The 20,972-nt window shown below is 39.8% G+C and overlaps 1 protein-coding gene and 1 non-coding gene across 3 annotated transcripts in view; one reads left to right on the plus strand and one right to left on the minus strand.

Annotated features, from left to right (window-relative positions):
• LOC118006534 (WD repeat-containing protein 70) overlaps window positions 1-20,972 on the plus strand; it is a 295,923-nt gene that overhangs the window by 16,411 nt on the left and 258,540 nt on the right. For both annotated transcript variants that reach the window (XM_034999215.1, XM_034999216.1), the window contains one exon: window positions 4,995-5,190. In XM_034999215.1, coding sequence (XP_034855106.1) covers window positions 4,995-5,190 — 196 coding nt within the window. The remainder of the gene's footprint in view (window positions 1-4,994; window positions 5,191-20,972) is intronic.
• Window positions 18,720-18,861, minus strand: LOC118006583. The gene has a single exon (XR_004678120.1). It is a non-coding gene; the product is annotated as a small nucleolar RNA SNORA67 (small nucleolar RNA).

Genomic DNA, 20,972 nt, shown 5'->3' on the forward strand with positions numbered 1-20,972 from the left:
AGTCATCCTAGTAGGTATGAAGTGGTATCTCATTGTTTTTTATTTTCATTTCCCTAATATCTAATGATGTTGAGCATCTTTTGATGTGTTTATTGGCCATTTGCATATATTCTTTGGAGAAATAACAAAGTCCTGTAACCATTTTTAAATTGGATTGTTTGGGGGCGCCTGGGTGGCTCAGTCGTTAAGCGTCTGCCTTCGCCTCAGGTCATGATCCCGAGGTCCTGGGATCGAGCCCCGCATCGGGCTCCCTGCTCCGCGGGAAGCCTGCTTCTCCCTCTCCCACTCCCCCTGCTTGTGTTTTCTCTCTCGCTGTGTCTCTGTCAAATAAATAAAATCTTTAAAAATAAATAAATAAATAAATAAATAAATTGGATTGTTTGTCTTTCTGTTGTTGAATTATAGGAGTTCTTTATATATTCTGGTTATTAAACTGTTAATTCTGTATATGATTTGCAGATATTTTCTCCCCTTCTATAGATTGTCTTTTCACCTTTTTTTTTTTAAAGATTTTTTTATTTGTCAGAACACAAGCTGGGGGAGCGGCAGGCAGAGGGAGAAGCAGGCTCCCCGTTAAGCCAGGAGCCTGATGCAGGACTTGATCCCAGGACCCTGGGATCATGACCTGAACTGAAGGCAGAGGCTTAACTGACTGAGCCACCCAGGCGTACTGTCTTTTCACTTTCTTAAATATATATTTTTTAAAATAAACTCTATGCCACATGTGGGGCTTAAACTCACAATCCCCAAGATCAAGAGTCACATTCTCTACCAACGGAGCCAGCCAGAACCCGTCTTTTCACTTTCTTAATAATGTACTTTGATGCATTAAAGTTTTTAGTTTTGATGAAGTCCAACTTACATATTTTTCCCCCTTGTTTTCTTTTAAGAGTTTTATGGTTTTATTTATTTATTTTTTAAAGATTTTATTTATTTGACCGAGAGAGAGGGAGCACAAGCAGGCAGAGCGGTAGGGAGAGGGAGAAGCAGGCTCCCTGCTGAGCAGGGAGCCCAATGTGGGGCTCAATCCCAGCACCCTGGGGTCATGACCTGAGCCGAAGGTAGATGCTTAACCGGCTGAGTCACCCAGGTGCCCCAACAACAGAATTATTCTTTTTTTTTTTTTTTTAAAGATTTTATTTATTTATTCATGAGAGACAGAGAGAGAGAGAGGCAGAGGGAGAAGCAGGCTCCCAAGGAGCAGGGAGCCCGATGCGGGACTCGATCCCAGGACCCTGGGATCATGACCTGAGCCGAAGGCAGACGCTTAACCATCTGAGCCACCCAGGCGCCCCCAACACAATTATTCTGACACTGAAAAAAGGATAGTGGTATAAGGAATTTTAGGGAAATTGAGCATGTCAGGATTTTTTTAAATCACATTAGCCTTCTTACGTAGCAGTGTGTTTTCTATTTTATTTTATGGATGTTCAGCAATCATTGCATGGTGATCATCTTCACTATCTTTAAATGCATACTTGTTATATATAAATTATTTCTTATAATTTCAATTTGGTTCTGGAATTCCTCTTCTCTCTCTCTTTTTTTTTAAAAATTTTATTTGAGAGAGAGAGATAGGGAGAGAGAGCACAAGCAGGGAGTTGGGGAGAGGGAGAAGCAGGCTCCCCACTGAGCAGTGAACTGGATGTGGGGCTCAATCCCAGAACCCTGGGATCATGACTTAAGCCGAAGGCAGGTGTTTAATTGACTGAGCCACCCAGGTGCCCCTCCTCTTCTGCTTTCTTGGCTGTATTTCATTCAGTCCTGTATATTTTAAACAAGTTTCAGGCTAGTTTTTTACCTTGTAGTATATTAAGAGTCTGTTTCACAAAACATACAAATAATTTTTTTTTGAGATTTTATTTTCTTAAGTAATCTCTACACCCAGTGTAGAGGGCTTGAACCCACAACCCTGAGATTGAGAGTTGCATGTTCTACCAACTGAGCCAGCCAGACACCCCCACAAAACATACAAATAATTAAAAAAAAAAACAAAAAACAACCTACAGTGTTATTAAAATTTGGTTTAGAGGAAGTCATCTAAGACTACCACTTTTTTGGCTTTAAAGAAATAGTGTATGGATGGAAGTTTCCATTTAAATATCAAATACTGGTAAGAAATACTTATTCTATGAAATATAGCTACAGGATAGGAGAGAAATAATTGATATATTCCAAATCTGTAAGGTAGGAATCGTTTAGACATTTGCATTTCCTCTAAAGAAATTAGTACCAGGGGCCCCTGGGTGGCTCAATTGGTTGGGTGTCTGCCTTTGGCTCAGGTCATGATCCCAGGGTTCTGGGATCGAGCCCCGAGTTGGGCTGCCTGCTCAGTGGGGAGCCTGCTTGTTCCTCTTCCTCCACCTGCTACTCCCCCTGCTTGTGCTCTCTCTCTGTGTCAAATAAATAAAATTAAAAAAAAAAAGAAATTGGGGCGCCTGGGTGGCTCAGTCGTTAAGCATCTATCTGCCTTTGGCTCAGATCATGATCCCAGGGTCCTGGGATCGAGCCCCACATGGGGCTCCCTGCTCCGCGGGAAGCCTGCTTCTCCCTCTCCCACTCCCCTTGCTTGTGTTCACTCTCTCTCTGTCTGTCTCTCTGTCAAATAATTAAGTCTTTAAAAAAAGAAATTAGTACCAGAAACAATGAATTTTGGTTATGAATTTAGTTCCTATATTGAAATTGTATAATTACATATTTAGTGCTTAGCTAAACTCTCTTTTAAAAAGTCAGCTGAGGGGCACCTGGGCGGCTCAGTCAGTTCAGCCTCTGCCTTCAGCTCAGGTTGTGATCCCGGGGTCCTGGGATTGAGCCCCACGTCAGGCTCCCTGCTTAGCGGGGAGTCTGCTTGTCCCTCTCCTGCTGCCACTCCCCCTGCTTGTGCTTTCTCTCTCTCTCTCTCAAATAAATAAAATCTTAAAAAAATTAAAAGTCAGCTGAGAAAAATACTAGGTTTTGACTCCTCTGTTTTCTCATCAGATACATATTGTTTCTCAGGCTCTGGTTCATATTTTGGTACCACATTGAATTTAGGAGTATTTTAAACATGGAATGTGTTCTGTTTTCTGTCACGGACATTTTTGGACATAATTTCATGGACTCTTGTTTTTCAGAAATTGAAAATATATTAAAAATTGTTTATTTTTTTGGCTTGTGTACATTAGAAGCAAAAAGACAGAAATGGAACTAGAAGCTGCATAGAAGCTGATACATTCCATTCAGTTTCGTGTCAGTATTAGGACTGTATAATCAGCCATGAAATCAACTTGGATTCATTTAGTTCTTAGTTCATTGCTAGTTAAACTCAGTTAAAGCATCGGTGCTAAAGATTAATAGTTTAGAGCTCTCTATGCTCTGAATAATTTTGCATTAAGAAAGTCTGTGATTTCTAAATTAGTATAGCTGGGAATTTGTGACTTAATGACAAGGGAGAAAATTGTGGAGTGTGACTACTTTAATAAAAATCTCTTCAGTCAGTCATTCAACTGTTACTTATTGAGCGTCTGTTGTGGGTTAGGCACTACTTTAAGCATTGGGGCTACAGCAATTAGCAAGTCAGATGAGCTCTCTGAGCTCATATTGTTGTGGGGTATCTGAGGAGACTGGATAACAGATTATAAACAACTAAGTAACCAATTAAATAAGATAGTTTAGTGAGGTATGTGATAAAGATTAGTAAGATAATGAAGATAATGGTGACTGATAGGGCTGTGTTTGATAAAGTTTAGACAGGGGGCATATAAGGCCTCTTTGAGGAGGCGATACTTGAGGAGACCTGAATGAAGAGAAAGAGGCCCATTTAACAGTCACTTCCAGCAGAGGGGACTGCAAGTGCAAAGACCCTCATGCTGGACCAAGCTTAACCTATTCAATTTGAAAGAAGGCCTGTGGGGATGGAGCACAGTGAGCTAAACCATGGCAAAAACAAAGAGAAGTTCTCTTTGTGGAGGTTTGCTTGCTCCAAGCAAAGATAGGACCCTTTGTATACGGATAACATGTATGTAAGTATGTACTCCCTTCAGTAGTCAACTTAGATGAAAATCAAAATAAAAATCCCATTTTTTTCTTCAGTGGATATTGAGAGTGCCTGTTATATGTCAGGCATCGTTTAGGTGCTAGAGACAGCAATGAATGCAACAGAGAGCAGTTTCTGCTTTCATGGAGCTTATATACTAGAAATATTTTAGTAGAAGATAATACTTTGAGTTTTATAAAATATTTGATATATTAATTGAAGTAATTAGGAACGCAATTCTCAATCCTTTGGGATGGGGTAGGAGAGAGGGTGGATGGTGGACTTTCAGAATGCCTAGAGGTGTGTGATAAAGACCTTAATGAAAGTGTGTAACAGTTCACAGGTGTGCTGGGTAGAAAAACATTGAGAATCAGTGTAATACTCTCTAGTGTAAGATAGTTTTAGAATCCAAGGATGCTACAAAGAACATTTTAGCAACTCAGTAAACTTGAATTAAAAGAGAAATAATTTGTATTTCAGAAAATATATTGAAACGTTTTGGGAGTAATATTAACTTTCTTACATGGCTGGCTTTATTTGCTCCTGTGGTAAACAGTGATTGGATTCAGATATAGTGATCAGAAACATTGGTTATCTTGGGGGGTTTTCTTTCTTATGGATGTAGTATTTTGTAGTTTTTCTTCCACATTCCAGTTGTTCTGCTGGCTCTTTATGAGTGAGGATGCCCTAAGGGGCCTCTAACATATAATTGCTGTGACTTTAATTTATGTTTAGGTTAAGATAAGTAGATAAAAGAAACTTCTACTTTCTTAAGATAAAATGAGTTACACATTTAATGCTTGAATTACAAATTTAACAAATTACACATTAATTAATTAAAATTAAAACTCAGTTGTTAAAAGGAGAGGCAGGGTTTCCTGGGAAATCAGTACTATCTCTAGAGTGTGTTCTTTGTTGCAGAACACACAAGTGTTATGTTGCAAAATAAACAAACAAGAGTTTGTTTCTGTATTTTCAGGGATACAAGCAGCAGTGAGAGTGAGGAGAGTTCTGGTTCTTCTGATGATGAATTAATTGGCCCTCCTTTACCCCTTAAAATGATGAAAGAACCAAGTAATCATATTGAGGAAGATATCCTCGGTCCTTTACCTCCACCTCTTTATGAAGAAGTAGAAGAAGATGATGATGATGACGGTGATTCAGAGGAGGAGGAAGTAAGTATTTCAGTAGTAATTTAACAATTCATTGTGGTAGTGTAGGGATCAGTTCCCTGCTGTTATTCATGAGTGAGAGCAAATAAAGAACAATTTTGAGTTTACTACTGATAGCCCTTGTTGAAAGAACTCTAAAGGATGTACTTCAGGAACAAGAAAATATAACTCAGAAATAATAAATGGGCAGCAGGAAGCAATGTCTTAAAAAAAGGAGTTAATTAATAGACATTTTGTTAAATCTATATAAGCATTGAGTATAAATAATAGTAATGAATAAATTTAGGGTTTTTTTTTTTTAAGATTTTATTTATTCATTTGAGAGGGAGAGACAGAGCATGAGCAGGGGGAGCAGCAGAGGCAGAGGGAGAAGCAGACTCCCGGCTGAGCAGGGAGCCCGATGTGGGGCTCGATCCCAGGACCCTGAGATTACAACCCGAGCCAGAGGCAGTTGCTTTACCATCTGAGCCACCCAGGCACCCCAGGGGGATTTTTTTTTTTTTTAAGATTTTTTTATTTATTTGACAGAGAGAGACAGCAAGAGAGGGAACACAAGCAGGGGGAGTGGGAGAGGGAGAAGCAGGCTTCCCGCGGAGCAGGGAGCCCGATGTGGGGCTCGATCCCAGGACCCTGGGATCATGACCTGAGCCGAAGGTAGACGCCTAACGACTGAGCCACCCAGGCGCCCCGTTTTTTTTTTTTTTTTTAAAGATTTTATCTATTAGAGAGCACGCGTGAGCTTGCCCACTCACTCACATGAGTGGGGGGAGGGGCAGAGGGAGAAGCAGACTCCCTGCTGAGCAGGGAGCCCCACGCGGGGCTCCATCCCAGGACCCATGAAATCAAGATTTGAGCTGAAGGCAGCTGCTTAACCAACTGAGCCACCCAGGTGCCCCGATTTAGGGGGATTTAAAAACAAAGTGGATCTAAAATTATTGTGAGCAGTGACGTGGAAGATAGGAGAGTGGAATCAGTTCATTCAGTTTGAAGGCCTTGTATTATTTGGGAGGAGGCTAGAGCTATTAATTAACTTCAAATTAGTTTAAGTATGCAAATCGTTATTTTAAGACTAATTGCCAAAGAATAGAAATAAATTGTATAACCTCAAAAGAGTAAAAGAAAAGATGAAGAAAACCATTGGTATACTTTGTGTATTTGAGACCCCGAGTGGATCATTTTTTAATACCACCCTCCTCTGTGGTAAATTTTCAGTAATGGTTATGAGATGAAACAAATAATGATCAGAAGAGAAACAGCTTTTGGGGCGCCTGGGTGGCTCAGTCGTTGGGCGTCTGCCTTCGGCTCAGGTCATGGTCCCAGGGTCCTGGGATTGAGCCCCGCATCGGGCTCCCTGCTCGGCGGGAGGCCTGTTTCTCCCTCTCCCTCTCCCCCTGCTTGTGTTCCCTCTCTCGCTGTCTCTCTCTCTGTCAAATAATAAAATCTTTAAAAAAAAAAAAAAGAAACAGCTTTTGCAAATCTGTCAGTGACTTCACAAAATCGGCATTCTTTGCATATTCTTATTCAATACCAATGTATCAGATTTGTCAATTTATGTTATTTCATAGTTAATCAAAGAAAGCTTTTTAAAGATTTTTTTATTTGTTATTTTAGAGAGAGAGCATGAGAACAGGGAGGTGCAGAGGGGGAGGGAGAAAGAATCTCAAGTGGACTCCATGCTGAGGGCGGAGCCAAACGCAGGGCTCGAACTCATCACCCTGAGATCATGACCTGAGCGTTAACCAAGAGTCGGACGCTTAACCAACTGAACTACCCAGGCACCCTGATCAAAGAAAGCTTTTAATTTTAATTTTGAAAAATTTTTTTCACATGAAACATGAGATGTGTGTGTGTATGTATGCGTTTTAAGGTTCTTTACAGAAAATGCACCCCTTTGCTGTGTGCACCACTTCCACTGCAATACTCTTGATGTGCCATTGAAGAAGACTCAGTCATTCCAGTAAAAGACAGGAAAGAAGAAAAAAAACGTAGAGGTAAATCTTGGTAAATAGAGATAGAAAAGAAGTAAGGTGGTAGGCACGAATACAGATATATCAGTGTTCACAAAAGATGTAAGTGGACTCAACTTGCCACTTAAAATTCTCAGATTAAATTTAAAAATTCAGATATATTCTGTTTACGAGTGATACACCTAAAATGTAATGACGTGGAAAGGTTGAGAGAAAGAGGAATAAAAAATAGCAGGAAAATACTAACCAAGAGATAACTGATTAATCTTATAAAATTAACTTAAGACAAAATAGTCTTTAAGTCATAATTAGTCTAATTAGCCAAATGAATGTCATTACTTAATGGCAAAGGGAACAGTTTATCCTCCAGGAAAATTTGGCATTCCTTAGCCTCTGTGAATTTAACACAATATATTTAAAGCAAAAATTGACAGAATTAGGGCACCTGGGTGGCTCAGTTGGTTAAGCGACTGCCTTTGGCTCAGGTCATGATCCTGGAGTCCTGGGATCCAGCCCTGCATCAGGCTCCCTGCTCAGCAGGGACTCTGCTTCTCCCTCTGACCCTGTCCCCTCTCACGTGCTTTCTCTCTCTCTCAAATAAATAAATCTAAAAAAAAAAAAAAAATTGACAGAATTAATGAGGAATAGACAAATCTACAATCATAATGGGAGATTCAGAAATTGTTAAGACAACAGTAAGAGTATAGTAGTGAACAATACAAATGCATGTTTTTTCAACTGAGCATATATAGAACCCTTGTCTAATATTTTCTTTTCAAGCACATATGGATAAATCAGAAGAAGAGGCTCACATCTAGGTCACAACATGGTATGGACATGAGAAAGATGTACTTAATTATTTTGGGTAGTTCACAGAGTAGATTATATGTAGGTTGATCATGAAATGTGAGAATATTGTGAGTGAATGTTTGTGTACTCTCTAAATTCATGTGTTGAAGCCCTAACCCCCAGTGTGGCTGCATTTGGACATGAGACTCTTTGGAAGTAATTAAGGTTACATTAGGTTGTAAGGGTGGACCCTGATCTTATAGGTTTAGTGTGTTTATAAGAAGAGAAACACCACAGAGCCAGGTATGCATATAACAAAGCAAGAAGGTGGGCATGTACAAGGCAAGAAGAAAGCCCTCAACAGAAACTAAATTACCTTGATCTTGGACTTCTAGCCTCCAGAACTGTGAGAAAATAAATTTCTGATGATTAGCCATCTAGCTTGTGGTATTTTGTTATGGTAACCTGAGCTGATTAATACAGCTTTGCAAAGCTGACAAGAGGCTGGGGAACAGAGAATGGAAAAAAAGAAGGGTATTGTGAGCAGGCAGAAAATTGCTATAGTGAAGGCTCGATGTATGCAAGTACATGTTATGGTGGTGAAATGTCATGTGATTAGTGCATGGCTGAGTTTTCTTTTTAGGGTTAAGTGGAAAGATGAGGCTGATGAGATCAAATTCAGAGATCAGGACACAGAAGAGCGGCTTTCTGGAGGGCATGGAATTTGAATGAGCCTTGTAGAGGGTTACATTTTGATGAGCATGGTGGGGATAGGCCACATCCTGTGTATGAAGAGTAAATGGCAGGAACAAAGGCATAATTTATAAGGTTAGATTTCAGATGATGCAAAAATCAACTTGCCTAGAATAGAAAGTTGATAAAGAAGATCAGACCTTTGACATAGAACTGATGTGTGAGTAAACCCAAAGTACAGCTATGCAGAGAAGTGCATGCTTAGGTATGGGACTCCAAAGCTCGTTTGTAAGCTTTGGCCTTTCATGGCTGTAATTCAAGCATTTTAGGAGACTGAATAACAGTTTTCTGTTTTTTTTTAAGATTTTATTTACTTATTTGAGAGAAAGGGAGAGAGTGTGTGAGAGAGAGCAAGCAAGCATAAGCGTGGGGGAGGGCAGAGAGAGAAGGAGAAGCCGGCTCTCCTCTGAGCAGGGAGCCTGATGTGGAGCTAGATCCCAGGACCCTAAGATCATGACCTGAGCCAAAATCAAGAGTCAGACGCTTAACTGACTGAGCCAACCAGGAGCCCCTGTTTTCTGTGTGTGTGTGTGTGTTTTTTAAATAAGATTATATGCATTGAGTCTTTTGAAAGAAAATTGTTGTCTTTTTATGGGTGTGCCTTTTTCTGTAAACATAGTAAAAGAAAATGCTGATGAAATAATATGCAAAGCAAGGCTGTTGATGAATGTTCCAATAATAGCCTTAATTTTAAAGTGTGCACTAATTGATAATTAAAGTTTATTAGCATTGTTAATGGATTAACTAAAACTTTGGAAGGGAGACAAAACAGGAGTGGGAGATACCTTATGTCTACTACAATCCTCCTTCTGTTTCTCTTTTGGATGTATATCATAACCAGCATTTCCAGGGCTAGGGCAGAGATGGTGGGTGAAGCAGACAGTTTGGAAATTTGGTAATGTTGTGAATGTGGCTTTGCAGTGCCCTTCTTAGATTTGGATAAATTATATTGGCCTTGAATGGAGTTGTTCAGTTTTCAGACTGTGCTTTAATAGTAGTAGATGGGTGGCAACCTTAGGGTGTTTTTTTAGGTTCTGAGTGAAAACTTTTCTACTGCTTGTATTTGATATGTAGGATATTGGCAGCCTTCTGGAGTTAGGGATCATAGGCAAGGGAAAGCTGCTATTACCATCTTGAATGTGAATGTTGTGGGATCTAGACAGACAAATTAGCATGATTTATTTTAGATTATTTGCATAGCAGTGTTTGGCCTGTGTCAACATTGAATTCAAGTATTTCTGGGTTTTGAAGGAATCTTGTTTTTAATGGTTGGTTAGACTTAGGACCTAGTAATTTATTGATTCAGAAACTGAATTTAGTCCTTCAGGCAATCAGTTTGGGGTAATGCTAAACAAAATTGTAGGAGATTGTTTTATGTATCAGAATGCTAGTTAATATTTTCACAATTTGGGATATATCAGAATTGTCCCTCCTCTCCTTGATTTCCTCTCCTTTTTTCTCCCATGCTTTGTTTCATCACCACTGATGTTTTGTGCCTTTATTTCCTTTTGTGTTTTCAGCCCTTTCCTTTCTACCGGCTCTTGGCTTTAAGCTTGCAAACATACTAAAATCTTCCTTTAATTCAGTTTTCTCTCCAAGCTACTGTCCAATTTCTTCTTTCTCGCCATATGTTTCAAAAGCAGTATCTGTATTGCCACCTCTGCTTTGTCACATTTTCTCCTGAAATCTTTGTCAGTTTTTGCCCTTATAATTTTACTGAAATTGTCTTCCCACAGATCCTCACTGGCAAAATCAAAATATCCTAATCCAAAGGCCATTTTTCTGTTCTCATTCTGTACCTCTGCAATATTGGACAGCATTGATTTCTTCTTTCTTGAAACTCTTTCTTTGCCATTTATATATACTGTTAGTTTGCTGCCTCTCTCTTTGTTTATTCAATAGATATTTATTTAGCACTTTTTTTTTTTAAAGATTTTATTTGTCAGTAAGAGAGAGGGAGAGAGAGACAGAGAGCAAGCACAAGCAGGGAGAGTGGCAGGCAGAAGGAGAAGCAGGCTCTCCGCGTAGCAAGGAGCCCGATGCGGGACTCGATCCCAGGACCCTGGGATCATGACCTGAGCTGAAGGCAGACGCTTAACGACTGAGCCACCCAGGCGCCCCTATTCAGCACTTTTTATGAGTCAAGTACTTTCCAGGTGTTGGGGATACAGCAGTGAGTAAAGCCAACAAGTCCCTGCTCTGATGGTGCTTACATTTCTGCTGGAGTCTCTTTTACTATTTCATATTTCCTCATATTTCCCCAACCATAAGCATTCCCTGAGGATCCATCCTTGCTTGCCGTGTTATTTCATGTTTGGCCTAGGTGGAGTCTCCTACATCTTTTTGTCCTCATGACTCCTCTTCACTGAGAGCAGCTGGAAGCATTGCTCCATCTCGTTTGAACTTTAGACCCAGCTTTCTAACGACTCATGAAACATGTCCACATTTAAGCTCCAACAGTATTCTAAATTCAACTTCTAAGATGAACCTCAGGCTTTTATTTTCTTCCACTTAAACTTTTGCTGAAGCCACTTAGCTCGTCTCTTTGCCTTTAGGATCTTCTGTTCAATCCCTTTTCCTCACTGCTTTAAGATTAAACTATTTGTAACACGAGTCACATTGCAAATAATAGTACTCAATCCCTAAATGAGGGAAAATAAACTACCACAGCAGGCAGGACTCCATCTGGAGATTCTTGAATACAATTTATTTTGTTGCTCAGAAACTTGTAAAGCACTGTGGCCTTTTATTTTTTTATTTTTAAAGATTTTATTTATTTATTTGACAGAGAGAGAGAGCGCACAAGCAGGGGGAGTGGCAGACAGAGGGAGAAGCAGACTCCCCACTGAGCTGGGAGCCCAATGTGGGGCTCGATCCCAGGACCCTGGGATCATGACCTGAGCTGAAGGCAGACGCCAAACCCACTGAGCCACCCAGGCGCCCTGCACTGTGGCCTTTTAGAGAGACATTCTACTTAGGAGGAAAGCAGTCAAGTTCACATATTTGACTGGCTAAATATTTCAATAGGTATTATTGAATTAATGGAAAAAAATTTTTTTTTTCATTAACATATAATGTATTATTTGTTTCAGGGGTACAGGTCTGTGATTCATCAGTCTTATACAATTCACAGCACTCACCATAGCACATACCCTCCCCAGTGTCCATCACCCAGCCACCCCATCCCTCCCACCCCCTCCACTCAGCAACACTGTTTATTTCCCGAGATTAAGAGTCTCTTATGGTTTGTCTCCCTCTCTGGTTTCATCTTGTTTCATTTTTCCATCCCTTCCCCTATGATCCTCTGTTTTGTTTCTCAAATTCCTCATATCAGGGGCACCTGGGTGGTTCAGTTGTTAAGCATCTGCCTTAGGCTCAGTTCGTGATCCCAGGACCCTGGGATCGACCCCCACATCAGGCTCCCTGCTCAGTGGGAAGCCTGCTTCTCCCTCTCCCACTCTCCCTGCTTGTATTCCTTCTCTCGCTGTCTCTCGCTCTGTCAAATAAATAAAATCTTTAAAAAAAATTCCTCATATCAGTGAGATCATATGGTAATTGTCTTTCTCTGATTGACATATTTCGCTTAGCATAATACCCTCTAGTTCCATCCACATCGTGGCAAATGGCAAGATTTCATTTTTTGATGGCTGCGTAATATTCCACTGTATAGGGGCACCTGGGTGGCTCAGTCGTTAAGCGGCTGCCTTCGATTCAGGTCATGATCCCAGGGTCCTGGGATTGAGCCCCATGTTGGGCTCTCTGCTCACTGGGAAGCCTGCTTCTCCCTCTTCCACTCCCCCTGCTTGTGTTCCCTCTCTCGCTGTGTCTCTCTCTGTCAAAATAAATAAAATCTTTAAAAAAAAATATTCCATTGTATATACATACCACATCTTCTTTATCCATTCATCTGTTGATGGACATTTTGGCTCTTTCCATAGTTTGGCTATTGTGGACATTGCTGCTATAAACATTAGGGTGCATGTGCCCCTTTGGATCACTACATTTCTATCTTTGGGGTAAATACCCAGTAGTGCAATTGCTGGGTTGTAGGGTAGCTCTATTTTCAACTTTTTGAGGAACCTCCATACTGTTTTCCAGAGTGGCTGCACCAGCTTGCATTCCCACCAACAGTGTAGGAGCGTTCCCCTTTCAATGGAAAAATATTTTTAAAATAACCTTTTTTTTTTTTTTTTTTTTTAACCCAGTGGTTCTTAGTATGAATGTAAGAATCACCTTTGGTACAATTAAAAAATATGTGTGCTTCGCTTTGTTAATCTGGAGATGGGTTCAGTAGGACTGGGGTGGATCCTGCCCCAACACCTGCAATGTATGTTGTAACAAAAGGCTCCACAGGTAAGCCTCTTCCCAGTTCACCTGTTGCACTGCCTCTTCCCAGTCTGCTGTGGCTCCTTACTTAAATAATTTAACTGTATTAGGGTACCTCTTTAAGTTTTGACCTGTATCGTGTATCATGGATATTTAAGGACATGGGATATTGCTTACAGAGTAATGTTTCTTAAAAAGAAGTATATGGTGTTGCTGCCTTTTTCTCTGTGACAGCGAGTCCACTTTGTTTTCGTATAAGACTTGTAAGAGGGGCGCCTGGGTGGCTCAGTTATTAAGTGTTGCCTTTGGCTCAGGTCATGGTCCCGGGGTCCTGGGATTGAGCCCCACATCGGGCTCCCTGCTGTTGGGAGCCTGCTTCTCCCTCTGTCACTCCCCCTGTTTGTGTTCCCTCTCTCGCTGTGTCTCTTTGTCAAATAAATAAATAAAATCTTAAAAAAAAAAAAAAGACTTGTAAGAATATTCTTTCTCCCAAATAACTTAGAAGTAACATTTATTTTGATTATTATTTTGCAAAAAAATATTTCTTCCATAATATGTGGTGGTTGATTGTCTTTAGAAGTGTTACTGTTAGTTGCTTTTGACATGAGAGAGATGGTAAACGCCTGGCCTTTTGTATCATATCCAGTTTTAGATCTTTTTATGTTTATTTTGAATTATACCTATTAAATCATAACCATCATGGTTTGTGAAGGACTATGAACAGGTGAATAGTCTAGGAGTTGAGCCAGTAGCTCTGACACTTGTTTTTATTACTGAAACTATATTACCAAGTATTGAGAACCTTAAAAATCTTACTTCCTTTAATCTCAGTAATATTACTTCTGGGATTCTAACCTGAGGAAATTTGGAAAAAGCTTTATGCCCAAAGATATTTATCACAGTACTATTTATAATAATGATTTTCAGAATGTGTTCCATGGGAGTGGTGGGTTGGGGCATTGGATCTCCTATCTATTTTCATTTGAGGGAACTGAGAGCATGTCCATATCTGGTGGTACCAGGAAACTGACTTCTTGACTTAAGTGCACTTCATGTATTTCTAATAAGCTGACGGTGCAGAAAGTGAAATTTGTTCTGGCTTTTAAAGGCAAAATATAAATAAATTTTAGGTTTATGTTTTGTTGGGCTTTCTGAGAGCTTCCTCTTGTCAGAAAGTTTTCATGTCTAAAATGTTTGAAAATAACAGACATGTGAAATATTAGAATAATTAGAAATAATGTGAATACATGTCTAGTAACAGGAGGAAGGACAAGTAAATTGTTGTTTAGTTATAAAATATACAGTCATTGAATGTGTTTAATAAGAGCTTTCAATAGCACTAGGGAACGATGTAAAACTGTCTAGACAGTATGATTTCAAAAATTAAATGATACATATGCATGGAAAAAAGTATTTAATTGCTTGTTTCTGAATTGTGGGAATGAAGATAATGTGTTTTTTTTTTTCTGCCTCATACTTTTCTAGTTTCCATATTGATCATAAGTTGTGCATGTGATTAGAAACAAATAATGGGGTTACATTCAGTTAACATTCCTTCCTTATAAGCCAATTAAGATCTTAACTTAAAAATTAGAATAGATACGGTGATGGGCATTAAGGAGGGCACTTCGTGTTACTACAACTGATGAATCACTAAATTCTACCCCTGAAACTAATAATACACTCTATTTTAACTAAATTGAATTTAAATAAAAAACTAAAAAAGAGAGAAGAAAGGAAAAATATTAGAACAGATACAGAAAAAACTCCAAACAGAATATTGAACATAAATATAAAATAAATCTTAAGTACTGTGAATAAATTCCTATCTTACCTTGTTCCAAAAAGAATTTAATGAAGTGAAATGCTATACAAAAGCATAAATTAGGAAGAATGAAGGAAGATAGAAAAGCAAGAACATAAATAAAATTAACATAAAACATAGGAAGCAGAGTTCTAAATATTTGCTAACGGGTAGGTCACAAAACCTAGTCACCATCATTGGTTACTCTCTTTCCCTCCTGCCCCACATCAATTCATTGCAGGTCTCATTAGCTCTATCTCCAGCCAGATCGCTCCTTTTCTGTCCATCTCCTTCACTACCACCTTAGTGAATCCGGTATCACTCCAACAGCAGTAGCCACTTAGACTGTCTCCCAGCTTCCACTGTTAACTGGAGTATTATAATAGTAATCCAGGCAGTAAAAAGAAGGAACATACAGATACAGGGAAACAATACAGAGGAGTGTTTACGTGGATTTTGGAGCCACATGGGGCTTTCACTTTCAAGCTGTGTGGCTTTGGGCACGTTACTTAACCTCTCTTGTGTCTTCCTTTCCTCCTCTATAAAATGGGGCTGATAAAATACTCAACTGGAATCTTGTAGATGATTCAATGAGTGAATGAATGTATTTGGAACCCTTAGAATGGTGCCTGTTATTTGTCATCCTGGTCATCTATTTATAACAAAAAGTGAATAAAAAAATTTTAATGTGATTTTTAATAAAAAGACCTAAAAATGAAACTAAAAGGAAACTTTAATAGCTTATTAAGTAATTCATTCATGCTTCCTGCCAGCAGTCAGGATTATAAATAATTAAGGGGCATTAGAGGTATTCCCTTTAAAATCTGGCATAAAAGATGGTAACTGTTGCATTATTATTCGAGACATTTTTGCCAATTAAACAAGTCAAATTGAAGTAATCAAAATTGCATATTAGGAAGAAGTGAGATTATTGTATTTAGTGTGACTCTACCTAAAATAAAAAAGAACTAATCAAAACATTTATAACAGATTAATTTATAGTAGTTTATTTTTATTTTATTTGTATGCAATTTAAAGGATTAATGAAAAAAAGATACCTGTTTTACAACAACAGCGAATTAGGAGTAAGCTTAGTGGAAGATATGTCTGAATATAAATAACAGTATAAAGCTTTTCAGTACAAAAAAGAATTTAAGTAAATAAGAACCATTAAAAATCAGTAAATATTTCTCATTTTTTCCCCCCACAGAGGTTAAATTATTTGCCCAGTTTGCTTATTTGCTCACTTACCTAGCTATTAAATGATAGAATTGCTATTTAAACCCAGGCCCTCTATGCTTTTAACATTACTGGGCTACCTCCCTTAACTTGGAAGCCATGGAGTTGGGCTGTGAGCCCGTTTTAAGGGGCCGACCTATCTATCAGTTAGTACCTTACAGCAGTCCCCCCTTATCTGTGGGGGATGCATTCCAAAATCCCCGGTGGATTCCTGAAACCAGAGATGATACCAAACCCTGTGTATACTATGTTTTTTCCTATACGTATATATCTGTGATAAAGTTTAGTTTGTAAACTAGGCACAGTAAGAGATGAACAACAGCTAATGATAAAATAGAACAATTATAACGATATACTGTAATAAGAGGTAAATATGGTCTCTATCGAAATACCTTGTGATGATGTGAGGTGATAAAATGCCTATGTGACGAGGTGAAGGGAGGTGAATGACATAGGCATTGGAGCTACAGTGTGTTAGGCTACAATTGACCTTCTGAACTTGGTTGACAGTGGGTAATGAAACTGGAAAGCAAAACTATGTTAAGGGAGGACTACTGTATTATGTAATGTGGCTGCTGCTGACAAAATGGAAAATAACAATGGCTTAAACAAGATAGAAGTCTTTTCTTTCTATCACTACATCAAAAACTAATGATGTAATGTATGGTGATTAACATAACATAATAAAAAAAAAAGGAAAAAAACCATAAATGCAGTCAACTATGGACCAGAACTAGTTTGTGGGTCCAGGGTACCACAGATTAGCTTGCTTCCAACCTTTTGTTCTGCCATCCTCAATAATGTGGGCTTCAAGATGTACGCTCAAACTGTAACCATGATTTTTGCATTTTTTTTTTTTTAAGATTTTATTCATTTATTTGACAGAGACAGAGACAAACGAGAGCAGGAACCCAAGCAGGGGGAGTGGGAGAGGAAGAAGCAGGCCCCCCGCTGAGCCGGGAGCCCGACGCGGGACTCGATCCCAGGACCCTGGGATCATGACCTGAGCCAAAGGCAGTCGCCCAACCAACTGAGCCACCCAGGCACCCGATTTTTGCATTTTTGTCAGCAGGAATGCAGAAGGGATAAAGAAGGCTACTGATTTTGAACTTAATCTTTTACCTGGGAAATATAATATTTACTTTAGGAAGCTAAGATTGTAGCTAAAATTCAGTGCTTCCATTAGAAAGGATGGATGATATGGAGTGGGGGGAGCCATTTAGCAACTCTAGTGAGCATAAATTTATATTCAGTGTTTGGTGCTTTCGGTTATAGTAATGGCAAATTATTTTTTAGAAAAAAATTTCAGCCATTGTGAATGGTTCTTTACTATTGTATGATATAGACTTACTTGATTTTATTTTGTTCACTGTAAATGTATTATAGCTACTGTTCTCCAAAGGAACAGAAGATGTAAAATTTGTGGGTACTAATGCAATCTTTAAACTCTTGGGATTGGTTACTATATTAGCATGCCTGAATTTCATTTGATTTTTTTTTTTAGTTTAGTTATTGTACTATTTTTTCTTAAGAAACGAGTTGCAGTCTTTTTGGTTCATTTTGTTAAAGAAAGAATCCCTAAAACTAGCCCCAAGGCTAGCCCTAAGATATAGTCAAGTTCAACTAGGTATTTGTCAGGTTCATTTATACAGAGAATCATTGAAATACTCATAAGGGAAATGGGAGTTATAGAAATGGACTTTTTAAGGGGCGCCTGGTTGGCTCAGTCATTAACCGTCTGCCTTCGGCTCAGGTCATGATCCCAGGGTACTGGGATCGAGCCCCACATCGAGCCCCACATCGGGCTCCCTGCTCAGCAGGAAGCCTGCTTCTCCCTCCTCTCCCACTCCCCCTGTTTGTGTTCCCTGTCTCGCTGTGTCTCTCTCTGTCAAATAAATAAGTAAAATCTTTTAAAAAAAAGGAAATGGACTTTTAAAAACTTTACAGGATTCCTTTTTTTTTTTTTTAAAGATTTTATTTATTTATTTTTTTGAGAGAGAGAATGAGACAGAGAGCATGAGAGGGGGGAGGGTCAGAGGGAGAAGCAGACTCCCTGCTGAGCAGGGAGCCCAATGTGGGACTTGATCCCGGGACTCCAGGATCATGACCTGAGCCGAAGGCAGTCGCTTAACCAACTGAGCCACCCAGGCGCCCCAGGATTCCTTTTTTTATTATTAAAAATAATTTAAAAAATATATTTTTATTTTTTATTTTTTGCCTCAAAAAGTGACATTTATTCAAAGGAGAAAAGAAAAATGACAAGCTGTCCATCCCTTGGCTCCCTTCCCTCTCCCCTCCTGCTCCTCTTTAGCCCACCCACCCCAAACCCTGAGTAGGGCTAGGTAGGAGGACAGCCACTCAGATAAGGTCAGCAACACTGAGGGGCATCTCCTCACTGGAGGTGTTGTAGAAGGTCTTGATGTCTCGAAGAGTCTTCTTGTCTTCTTCTGTCACCATGATAGCCTCACGCTTACAGCCAAATTGGCCACCACGACTGATTCTGTGAATATAGTTTTCCCTGTTGGTGGGAAGGTCATAGTTGACGACTAAAGAAACCTGCTGCACATCAGTGCTCTGGCTTAGGTCAAGAGAGAGGACAACTTCAGTGTGTGAATGAGAAAAGGACACAGTCTATCCAAAAGAATTTGAAGTATCTGTGTAGGCAGCCAAAGGAACACAAAGAAAGCAAACACCCCCTCTTCTCCAAAAACGTAAGGCATGCCAGATTTTATTCCAAGTTGCTACTTCCTGGAGAGGGGCGTGAGCAGGCCCTTTGGAGAGGGAATCATCTTGGATTTTATAGAAGGCTTCCTTAACAGAGAAAGTACATTTTATTTTTTAATTTTTTAAAAGATTTTATTTATTTGACAGAAAGAGCAAGTGCACAAGTGGGGGAGCAGTGGGCAGAGAGAGAGGGAGAAGCAGGCTCCCCGCTGAGCAGGAAGCCCTATGCGGGGCTCGATCCCAGGGCGCTGGGATCATGACCTGACCCGAAGGCAGATGCTTAACAACTGAGCCACCCAGGCGTCCGAGAAAGTGTATTTTAAATGCTTCAATGTAGGGCACCTGGGTGGTTAAGTTGGTTGTGCTTCTGCCTTCGGCTCAGGTCATGATCCCGGAGTCCAGGGATCCAGCCCTGCAGTGGGCTCCCTGCTCAGTGGGGAGTCTGCTTCTCCCTCTGACCCTCACACTCTCTTTCTCAAATAAATAAATAAAATCTTAAAAAAAAAAAAAAAGAAATGCTTCAATTTAGGGATATATGCTTCTTCAGTGAAGCAAGTTATACCTGTAAACAAAATTAGCAATTTTTCCTCAGTTGTGTATGTGTGTTTTTAAAGGTTTTATTTATAAGAGAGAGAGAGCACAAGCACAAGGAGTGGGGAGGGGCAGAGGGAGAGGGAGAAGCCGACTCTCCTGAGCAGGGAGCTGGATGCGGGACTCGATCCCAGGACCGTGGCATCACAACCTGAGTCGAAGGCAGATGCTTAACCAACTGAGTCACCCAGGCTCCCCTCCTCAGTTGTGTTTATGATTATCATTTTTTTAAAATAAATTTTTCTGATTATATTTTAATATATTTCCCTCTTCTGTTGCTTTCCTCCTGGTATTTCTTTCATTGTTTTTTGTTTTTTGTTTTTTAAATTTATTTTATTATTATGTTAGTCACCATACATCATTACACCATTAGTTTTTTTTTTAAATTTTTTATTATGTTAATCACCATACATTTACATCATTAGTTTTTGATGTAGTGTTCCATGATTCATTGTTTGTGTATAACACCCAGTGCTCCATGCAGAACGTGCCCTCTTTAATACCCATCACCAGGCTAACCCATCCTCCCACCCCCCTCCCCTCTAGAACCCTCAGTTTGTTTTTCAGAGTCCATCGTCTCTCATGGTTTGTCTCCCCCTCCGATTTCCCCCCCTTCATTCTTCCCCTCCTGCTATCTTCTTTTTTTTTTCTTAACATATATTGCATTATTAGTTTCAGAGGTACAGATCTGTGATTCAACAGTCTTGCACAATTCACAGCGCTCACCATAGCACATACCCTCCCCAGTGTCTATCACCCAGTCACCCCATCCCTCCCACCCCACCCCCCACTCCAGCAACCCTCAGTTTGTTTCCTGAGATTAAGAATTCCTCATATCAGTGAGGTCATATGATACATGTCTTTCTCTGATTGACTTATTTCGCTCAGTATAACACCCTCCAGTTCTATCCACGTCATTGCAAATGGCAAGATCTCATTCCTTTTGATGACTGCATAATATTCCATTGTATATATATACCACATCTCTTTATCCATTCATCTGTCGATGGACATTTTGGCTCTTTCCACAGTTTGGCTATTGTGGACATTGCTGCTATAAACATCGGGGTGCACCTACCCCTTTGGATCCCTACATTTGTATCTTTGGGGTAAATACCCAGTAGTGCAATTGCTGGGTTGTAGGGTAGCTCTATTTTCAACTTTTTGAGGAACCGCATACTGTTTTCCAGTGTGGTTGCACCAGCTTGCATTCCCACCAACAGTGTAGGAGGGTTCCCCTTTTTCTGCATCCTCACCAACATCTGTCGTTTCCTGACTTGTTAATTTTAGCCATTCTGACTGGTGTGAGGTGGTATCTCATTGAGGTTTTGATTTGGATTTCCCTGATGCCGAGCGTACATCATTAGTTTTTGATGTAGTGTTCCATGATTCATTGTTTGCGTATAACATCCAGTGCTCCATGCAATACGTGCCCTCCTTGATACCCATCACCAGGCTAACCCATCCCCCCACCCCCCTTCTCTCTAAAACCCTCAGTTTTTTTCTGAGAGTCCATAGTCTCTCATGGTTCGTCTCCCCCTCCAATTTCCTCCCCTTCATTTTTCCCTTCCTACTATCTTTTTTTTTTTTTT

This window comes from Mirounga leonina, unplaced genomic scaffold, assembly GCF_011800145.1.
Source record: "Mirounga leonina isolate KUSES-001 unplaced genomic scaffold, KU_Mleo_1.0 Mir_97, whole genome shotgun sequence".
Classification (NCBI taxonomy): domain Eukaryota; kingdom Metazoa; phylum Chordata; class Mammalia; order Carnivora; family Phocidae; genus Mirounga; species Mirounga leonina.